At 29.3% G+C, this 10396-nt stretch overlaps 1 protein-coding gene and 1 long non-coding RNA gene across 2 annotated transcripts; both read left to right on the top strand.

Annotated features, from left to right (window-relative positions):
* The first annotated feature begins 1161 nt into the window (after positions 1-1161).
* On the top strand, positions 1162-2250 carry LOC117134214. Its single transcript, XR_004458410.1, has 2 exons — positions 1162-1681; positions 2032-2250. It is a non-coding gene; the product is annotated as an uncharacterized LOC117134214 (long non-coding RNA).
* Positions 2251-5583: 3333 nt separating this feature from the next.
* On the top strand, positions 5584-9459 carry LOC103854443 (RAN GTPase-activating protein 2). Its single transcript, XM_033292503.1, has one exon. The coding sequence runs from the start codon at positions 8020-8022 to the stop codon at positions 8728-8730; it is 711 nt and encodes a 236-aa protein (XP_033148394.1). The 5' UTR covers positions 5584-8019; the 3' UTR covers positions 8731-9459.
* The last annotated feature ends 937 nt before the right edge of the window (positions 9460-10396 follow it).

Raw genomic sequence — 10396 nt, 5'->3', positions numbered from 1 at the left:
CACCGGACGTCGGGGACTCCGACGCTTTTCTCTCTCTTCTCTCTCTCTTTTCTCTCGTCAGTTGTAACTCTAAGTGATATTTCTTTTCTTTAAAGAAAAAGAGTAATAATGGAGACGATTCTTTTGTACTTCCCTTTTTTTTATTTGGTTTTCTTTGGAGAAATAATATTATCTTATTCTGTTATTTCTGTTACGGTCTATGTGAGGATAGTTGATAATTAAACCGGCGGTCTACTAATCCCGGTTTGATTTACTAAATTAATTAGGGCTGTTCAATATGGTAAAACCGAACCGTACCGAACCGAACCGAACCGAACCGAAATAGACAATATGGTTTGGTTTTGGTATATACCATATAAACCGAATGTATATAATTTTATAAAAACCGTAGGATTTGGATATGGTTTGGTATATAACCGATTAAACCGAATAAACCGAACAAAACCGATTAAAAGTAGAAACATGTAAATATGTATCTATTTTATAACAATACATGAAAATCTATTTGTTACATAAGTTAAATTTGTGTTAATAACTATTACTATAATTTTATAGTAATAAAAAACTTTAATTTGTAAAACGTTTGAACTATAACTAAATAACAATACATCGCAATTCATACATCTTATTTTCTAAGTCTTTTTTGATCTTTTTTATTTATTTTAGTCTTCACTAAATTAATATGAAGATTATAAATTTGATAGACAATAATTAATGGAAAATTTTCAATTGAAAAAGTATAACTTTAATGAACACTAAATATGGAAGAGTGGAAAAACTTTTCATTCATGTTTCTATTTTGTTTCATATTTTTATTTTCAAAATTCAAGCTTTGATTTTAGTTATAGATTTGATTATTTTATTTGATGGTAGATGCATTTTTACTTTTTTGTTCATTTATTTGAACATGTAATAAATTTTTAATAAATGACTGTATTGACAATATGACTCTAAAATTCATATAATATGATCTCAAACAAAATAATTATGTTTTTTGGTATAAAACCGAATAAACCGAAAACCGACGGTATATAAACCGAACCGAACCGAAGTAAATATGGATTTAGAATGGTAGTTATATTTTACTAACCGAAATACCGAAAACCGAAAAAAACCGAACCGAAACCGAACCGATATCCGGATTGAACACCCCTAAAATTAATCACAAAAAATTAAATTCATTACATAGAGCATTTACCAAAAAATTCAATATTTTCGTAGGGGTTAACACATATTTCGAGAAAAATTCAAAAATATGAAAAATATTGTTTTAATGCATAGTTGCATCATTTACTAACATTTGATTAAGTAAGTTCAAAGAGGTTTGGAACATTTGTTGTCTCCGTTTCTCTAGAAAATAACGATTTTATAGTGGTTAATCCACCAATTTAGAGAGTATTATGAAATTTTACTAAATTAATTGAGAAAAAATTAAAAAGATGCTCATGTACCATGAAAGAGAGTTTAATATACATTAATACAAATGTAGAATGTGTTTATAAATTTTAAAACAACACTAAAGATCATAGGGTTCACTATATAGAGCATTTTACCGAAATATTCAATATTTTCGTAGGGGGTAATACATAGATTTTGAGAAAAATTCAAAAATATGAAAAAAATGTTTTATTGCATATTTGGATCCTTCACTAATATATAACATATGATGATGGCCAAAGAGGTTTGGAAATTTTTTTGTCTCCGTTTTTCCAAAATATAGCGATTTTATAGTGGTTAGTCCACCAATTTATGGTGTATTATGAAATTTTATTAAATTAATTGACAAAAAACTAAAACGATACTCATGTACCATGAAAGAGAGTTAAATATACATTAATACAAATATAGAATGTTTTTAGAAATTTTAAAATAACACTAAAGATCATAGACTTCAATATACAAAATATTTTCCGAAAAACTCAATATTTTAATAGGGGTTAACACATAGATTTTGAGAAAAATTCAAAAATCTGAAAATATTGTTTTAATTCATACTTGCATCATTTACAAACGTATGATTAAGTTCAAGAGGTTTGAAACATTTGGTGTATCCGTTTCTCTAGAAAATAGCAATTTTATAGTGATTAGTCCACCAATTTAGAAAGTATTATGAAGTTTTACTAAATTAATTGAGAAAAAATTAAAACGATGCTCATGTACCATGAAAAAGTTTAATATACATTAATACAAATGTAAAATGTGTTTATAAATTTTAAAAACAACAATAAAGATCATATGGTTCACTATATAGAAATTTATCAAAAAATCCAATATTTTCGTAGGGGTTAACACATAGATTTTGAGAAAATTTAAAAAATATAAAAATAATGTTTTGATGCATATTTTCATCCGTCACTAACATATGATGAAGGTCAAAGAGGATTGAAAATTTTCTTGTCTCCGTTTTTCTAAAATATAGCGATTTTATAGTGGTTAGTCCACCAATTTAGAAAGTATTATGAAGTTTTACTAAATTAATTGACAAAAAAAATTAAAACGATGCTCATGTAACATAAAACAGAGTTTAATATACATTAATAAAAATATAGAATGTTTTTATAAATTTTAAAACAACACTAAAGATCGTAGGGGTTAACACATAGATTTTGAAAAAAAATTTAAAAATATGAAAATATTGTTTTAATGCATAGGTGCATCCTTCAACAACATATGATGATGGTCAAAGACGTTTGGAACTTTTGTTGTCTCAGATTCTCTAGAAATAACGATTTTATAGTGGTTAGTCAACCAATTAAGGGAGTATTATGAAGTTTTACTAATTTAATTGACAAAAAATTAAAACAATTCTCATATACCATAAAAGAGAGTTTAATATACATTAATAAAAATGTAGAATGTTTTTAAAATTTTTAAAACAATACTAAAGATCATAGGCTTCATTATATAGAGTATTTACCGAAAAAATTAATATTTTCGTATTGGTTAACACATATATTTTGAGAAAAATTCAAAAATATAAAAATACTGTTTTAATGCGTAGTTGTATCCTTCGATAACATATGATGAAGGTCAAAGAGGTTTGGAGCTTTTGTTGTCTTTATTTCTCTAGAAAATAGAGATTTTATAGTGGTTAATCTTCCAATTTAGAGAGTATTATGAAGTTTTACTAAATTAATTGACAAAAAATTTAAAACGATCTCCATGTACCATGAAAGAGATTTTAAAATACATTAAAAAATGTGTTTAGAAATTTTAAAACAACACTAAAGATCATAGGCTTCATTATATAAAGCATTTACCGAAAAATTTAATATTATCGTAGGGGTTAACACATAGATTTTGTTAAAAATTCAAAAATATGAAAATATTGTTTTAATGCATATTTGCATCATTCACTAACATATGATGAAGGTCAAAGAGGTTTGAAATCTTTGTTGTCTCTCTTTTCCTAGAGAATAACAATTTTATAGTGTTTAGTCTACCAATTTAGAGAGTATTATGAAGTTTTACTAAATTAATTGAGAAAAACTTAAAAAGATGCTCATGTACTATGAAAGAGAGTTTAATATACATTAATACATTTTAAAACTACACTAAAGATCATAGGGTTCACTATATAGAGCATTTACCGAAATATTCAATATTTTTGTAGAGGTTAATACATAGATTTTGAGAAAAAATCAAAAATATGAAAAAAATGTTTTGATGCATATTTGGATCCTTCACTAATATATAACATATGATGATGGTCAAATAGGTTTGAAAATTTTTTCGTCTCCGTTTTTCTAAAATATAGCGATTTTTTAGTGGTTAGTCCACCAATTTATGGAATATTATGAAGTATTACTAAATTAATTGACAAAAAATTAAAACGATACTCATGTACCATGAAAGATAGTTTAATATACATTAATACAAATATAGAATGTGTTTAGAAATTTTAAAATAACACTAAAGATCATAGACTTCAATATACAAAATATTTTCCGAAAAACTCAATATTTTCGTAGAGGTTAACACATAGATTTTGAGAAAAATTAAAAAATCTGAAAATATTGTTTTAATTCATACTTGCATCATTTACTAACGTATGATTAAGTTCAAAGAGGTTTGAAACATTTGATGTCTCCGTTTCTCTAGAAAATAGCAATTTTATAGTGCTTAATCCACCAATTTAGAGAGTATTATGAAGTTTTACTAAATTAATTGAGAAAAAATTAAAAAGATGCCCATGTACCATGAAAAAAGTTTAATATATATTAATACAAATGTAAAATGTGTTTATAAATTTTAAAAACAACAATAAAGATCATAGGGTTCACTATATAGAAATTTATCAAAAAATTCAATATTTTCGTAGGGGTTAACACATAGATTTTGAGAAAATTTCAAAAATATAAAAATAATGTTTTGATGCATATTTGCATCTTTCACTAACATATGATGAAGGTCAAAGAGGATTGAAAATTTTCTTGTCTCCGTTTTTCTTGAATATAGCGATTTTATAGTGGTTAGTCCACCAATTTAGAAAGTATTATGAAGTTTGATTAAGTTAATTGACAAAAAAAATTAAAACGATGCCCATGTAACATGAAACAGAGTTTAATATGTATTAATACAAATGTAGAATGTGTTTAGAAATTTTAAAACAACACTAAAGATCATAAGCCTCAGTATACAAAATATTTTCCGAAAAACTTAATATTTTCGTAGGGGTTAAACACATAAATTTTGAGAAAAAATAAAAAATATGAAAATAATGTTTTAATGCATAGTTGAATCCTTCACTAACATATGATGAAGGTCAAAGAGGTTTGAAACTTTTATTGTCTCAATTTTCCTAGAAAATAACAATTTAATAGTGGTTAGTCCACCAATTAATGGACTATTAAGAAGTTTTACTAAATTAAATGACAACAAATTAAAACAATGGCCATGTACCATAAAAGAGAGTTTAACATACATTAATACTAATTTATAATGTGTTTAAAATTTTTAAAACAACACTAAAGATCATAAGGTTCATTATATAGAGCATTTACCGAAAAATTCAATATTTTCGTAAGGGTTAACACATAGATTTTGAGAAAAATTCAAAAATATGAAAATATTGTTGTAATGCATAGTTGCATCCTTCAACAACATATGATGATGGTCAAAGACGTTTGGAACTTTTGTTGTCTCTGATTCTCTAGAAATAACGATTTTATAGTGGTTAGGTAACCAATTAAGGGAGTATTATAAAGTTTTACTAATTTAATTGACAAAAAATTAAAACGATTCTCATATACCATAAAAGAGAGTTTAATATACATTAATACAAATGTAGAATGTGTTTAAATTTTTTAAAACAACACTAAAGATCATAGGCTTCATTATATAGAGTATTTACCAAAAAAATCAATATAAAAATATTGTTTTAATGCGTTGTTGCATCCTTCAATAACATATGATGAAGGTCAAAGAGGTTTGGAGCTTTTGTTGTCTCCATTTCTCTAGAAAATAGAGATTTTATAGTGGTTAATTTTCTAATTTAGAGAGTATTATGAAGTTTTACTAAATTAATTGACAAAAAATTTAAAACGATCTCCATGTACCATGAAAGAGAGTTTAAAATACATTAAAAAAATATGTTTAGAAATTTTAAAACAACACTAAAGATCATAGGCTTCAGTATATAGAGCATTTACCGAAAAATTTAATATTATCGTAGGGGTTAACACATAGATTTTGTTAAAAATTCAAAAATATGAAAATATTGTTTTAATGCATATTTGCATCATTCACTAACATATGATGAAGGTCAAAGAGGTTTGAAATCTTTGTTGTCTCTCTTTTCCTAGAGAATAACAATTTTATAGTGTTTAGTCTACCAATTTAGAGAGTATTATGAAGTTTTACTAAATTAATTGACAAAAAATTAAAATGGTGTTCATTTACCTTGAAAGAGAGTTTAGTATACATTAATACAAAATGTAAAATGTGTTTAGAAATTTTAAAACAACATTCAAGATCATAGGTTTCAGTATATATATAGTATTTACCGAAAAAATCAATGTTTTTTCGTAGGGTATATATGTGATAAGTTCCATTATGAATAGTAGTTAACCAATGTCAAACAGTTATCATTTTGATTAGGTAATATGGTGGTTGGAAAGAGCTTCCACGCGGTTTGAAAAACCCCTGAAAAGCTCTAGACCTGCACATATATTTGGTAGACTAGTTGTAAAACTTAGGTTGTTCTTATTCCTTAATAACATATTTTATAATAGTTTACACGTTTCCTCACTACTTTTGTTTGCTTCTTCAATTAAAGTTTTGGATGCAAAGCGTGCGCTGGTTCCCCTCAAGATTTCATTTCATGTGCTCGTATTAATAAAATAGAACAATGTATGTGCATTTTGTCCAAAACTCATGCACGTCTACTTTGTGGCAGACCACAACGGTCAAAAGTCTCTCTAAAATATCATTCTTTAGTGGAATATAGCTTAAATTAATAAGACGCAATAAATGCAGTGTGTGAGATGGACTAGTTAGGATACGCAGAGCTGTACAAGGATGATGAGGCTTAAGACAACCAAAATTTTCAACATAGCATGTCCACATAGCTTCTAAAATTTATTATCTAAAGTTTATAAGGGTTACTGACTGACTGTTTATTAGTTTCTGTAAGAGAAAAAATTTACACGTAAATATAAAATATAGAGAAATGGTTTAAGAAAACAAACATTGATTTTAAACCGATCATGACGTATTGACGTATAGTGTGTCAAGGATACACCTAAACATTCTTATGATTCGACTGATCCTCACATTATTCTCTCAATATTCTGCAAATTCATTTATGGAAATCTCAGTAAATATGTTTAAACCTAGAGCAGTAGAGCCTCTTCCTCAACTCTTGTATATAAGCTCTTGTAATGTCGTATGAATAAGAATTAGAAAAACTTACACAGTGTGGTGGTTTAAACTAATGTTATTTTGAGAAATCATGTAACAAGAACCAAGTAAATTACATGGAGGATAGAAAACCTTAAAACACCCAAAAAGTATTAAAGAAAACGCTTACATAATCAAACTTCTATGCTAGGCTGAGAATATTTAGCTTTCAAAACTTTGTATAAAACCTGCTTTTTAATCTTTTGGAGGATGTCCCAATGTCACTTTTATCATATCTTTTATCTTCAGAATCAAACTACATCTTCATATCTTACTTTAGGCACAAGCTCTTAAGTTTTTTCCTCTTCTCAATCTCCACAAGAACCCACTAAAAGCGTTTCCTCTTGTCCCTGATGAGTCGGTCTACCCTTGCTGCTAAAATCAACTTTGTAGCCAAGATCTCACATGCATCAGCCCGAAACTCAGAAGACGTGTTTAAGACAATCTCTTCTCAAAACAATCCACAAGACCCCCCCAACAGAACTCTTCTTCATCTTCTATCCATCAAGTAGTTGAGTAGGAGACAAGTTAGCAAGTTTTGATAAACCTCTTACCATGATCTTGGCTGCAAAGAATCCAAAAGAGGTTCCTTCATATCTGATCACTACTTCAAACAAAAAAAAACTTATTTCAGAAAACCTTGATCAGAGTTGAGATTAATTTTGATTACTAGGGGTTTATGGGTTATATGTAGAGGAAAAAGAGTCTTAAACCGATCCAATAAGAAATAAAAAAAGGAAAAGAGTAACAAGACCAATATGTAAATCTTCTTCTTCAATTCGGAAGTGAAATCCTAATTTTGAATATTTCTGAGAAATTAAGTAGTTAAGGAAATATTAACGAAATTTTTTCCGTATAATATTATTTTAGGAAATTTTATTTTTTCCTTTTCTTTGGTCAGAGGAACTTTTCTATAGTCTCTCAAAATCCCCTAATAAGGTATCATTCCTTTTTATATCATATTATTTTAGTAAAATATCTTCTAATTAGTTAAGTTCATAATTTTAAAGATTTTAAATTCATTTATTACTAAAAAAAATACATATGTTCTTGGATTGTAGATTTATGATCCTATAATACACCTCTATAATTATTACTTCTGTAAAACCTATATTCTTCATGGCTAAGAGACAGGCTCTTCTGGTTAACATGAGAAACAAAATAAAGGAGCTGGAGGTGAAGATGGCGGAGACTAGCTTAACCAATGAGGATGCTATGGAAGAGAAACAACTTTGTGACAGTATCGCAAAAGTCAGAGTTCCTATGGGCAAAGCATTTTCAAACTTCAATTTCGTGACTATAATCAACCTAAATTATACCAACTTAGAGAATGAAGGTACTATAGCTCTAGTAAACGCTCTCGAGAACTCTGCTCCATCTCTTAAAGCTATAGAAATGGCTGGAAACAACATAACCTATGAGGCGGCTCCAGATATCGCAGCTTGTTTGGTAGCAAAGAAACATCTGAAAAGGTTGAACTTGTCGAATAATGACCTTAAAGATGAGGGATGTTTTGAGATTGCTTATATTATGGAACCTTTGGAGGTGAAATACGTTGATATGAGCAGCAATAACCTGACCAGAGAAGGAGCATTGAGCTTGGCTCTTGTTGCTGTCAAGAAAGAAGGTTTCGAGATGTTGAACATTGATGGGAACATGATTTCATTTGAAGGCATAGAGGAAATTATGGAGATATTCAAGAATTGTCCTAAGTTACTTGGACCGTTTGATGATAATGACCCTTATGAAGGTGATGAAGATGATGGGTATGATGATGATCAAGAGTGGGAAAGTGAGAGTCTTCACGAAATTTTGAAGATGAATTTGTGAGTGTGTTTTACTTTTATTAGTTTGTAATGTATTAGTAGAGATTTGGGATTATGTTATCTCAAATTCAAACGCTAAGGTATATTACATGTTAGAATGGAATAAGTTACATTGGCAAGAAGAACATCTTTACACTTTCTTAAACACACACACAGACAGGTAGAATAAGAGACCAAACTCAACTCAGTTCTCAAGTTATCCTTCCCAGTGTGTTAAAATCCCAAAATGGTGCTTTGCGCTGTTCCACCTGTTATCTTGGTTCTGTGTAAGTAGTATATGCCCATTCAGGGACTTCTTGCTCTTGCATCAGACGTGATCTGTAACTCTCCTTCCTTCGCCTCTCCTCATCCGTTCTCTCAAATATCCAAAACTCATCCTCACTACGAGCCGCGAGCCAGTTTATCTCTCTCTCTCACTGGGGACATCATTCCCTAGTGAGCTTGTTCCTTTGCGCATGAGCTCTTCAAGCATCTCTCTTCTGTCTTGTGCTGTTGTTATTAATAATCACAAAGCACACATCAACAGACTACCATTGCGATATTACAGAAGAAACTCTATAAATTAATACTCAAATGTATCACAGCTCAAACAAACGTTGCATAATAACAAAGATCACGGGGATGATACCTTGAGCCCATAAAGCTCTGAGTAAGCATTTTCCTTGTAAGTCTTCACCTCTAGTGGAAGGTAATTCTGATATAAACAAACACAAGACATCTACATCAGTTTCAGTAAATAGTTCATAATGGTTTGTGAAGTTATCTACTGAGTGGTTATCTCCTCCGTTGATGCTGCTCTCTGCTAGCTGATGAGCCATCATGGCGGGAACTTAACTATCATAAATTGATATATATTTATGTATGTGCGAATGTTTCTCTTTTTTTTTTTTTTCAGTTTTTGTCTCGATCGCTCCTTTGCCTTTTAGATTAGACACACACACACACTCCAGAGACCGAGACAAAAATGAGACGGACAGAAACTAGATTAGCCACTCACCAACCACGATCCCCCTTTTCTTCCTGTCTTATTATATTTACATAATTACCCCCCCCCCCCCACTTCTTCTTAATGGGTCTAATTATGGCCCATTTATTAATTAACGGGTTCTACATTATCTGCGGCCTGATTATCGCCCGCCCACTAATAGGATAACTAACATGGTCATAATTGATAGTAGACATGATTTGAAGTTGTATGACTCCACAAATCTTGGTAAAATATGCTAGTGGTCATAAAATAAATAAAAATTAATAACAAAAGTAATTACATGGGTATTATATTGTAGCATTGTATTTATCTCGTTTTAATCAGATCATCAGATGGAGCTTACCGTTGGGGTAGGTCACAATCATCTGGACCACCCTTAACCCAAAATTTTGAAGTTGGTACAAGAAGCACGTGGTGATACACGTGCATTCCCTTTTTGGTTGTTTGTTTCTTCTGCACCGGTTCCTATAGAAAAGAGGTAATAGGACAAACACGTCAACACCGACAATACATATTAGTTTTTTTTTTGCCATCTATTACATCTATCTATATTATTAAAGTTGAAGTACACATTGAGATTGTTTGGCAATATGGATAGTAGTTAAAAAATAGTACTGTTTGGAAACATGGATAACAGTAAGTTAGAAAAAAAATAATAGGCTTATGCTACTAAAAAATTGAA

This window comes from Brassica rapa, chromosome A05 (assembly GCF_000309985.2).
Source record: "Brassica rapa cultivar Chiifu-401-42 chromosome A05, CAAS_Brap_v3.01, whole genome shotgun sequence".
NCBI classification, from domain to species: Eukaryota; Viridiplantae; Streptophyta; class Magnoliopsida; order Brassicales; family Brassicaceae; genus Brassica; species Brassica rapa.
Note: the sequence above shows the minus strand (reverse complement) of the source record. Positions and strands in the feature narration are given on the sequence as shown.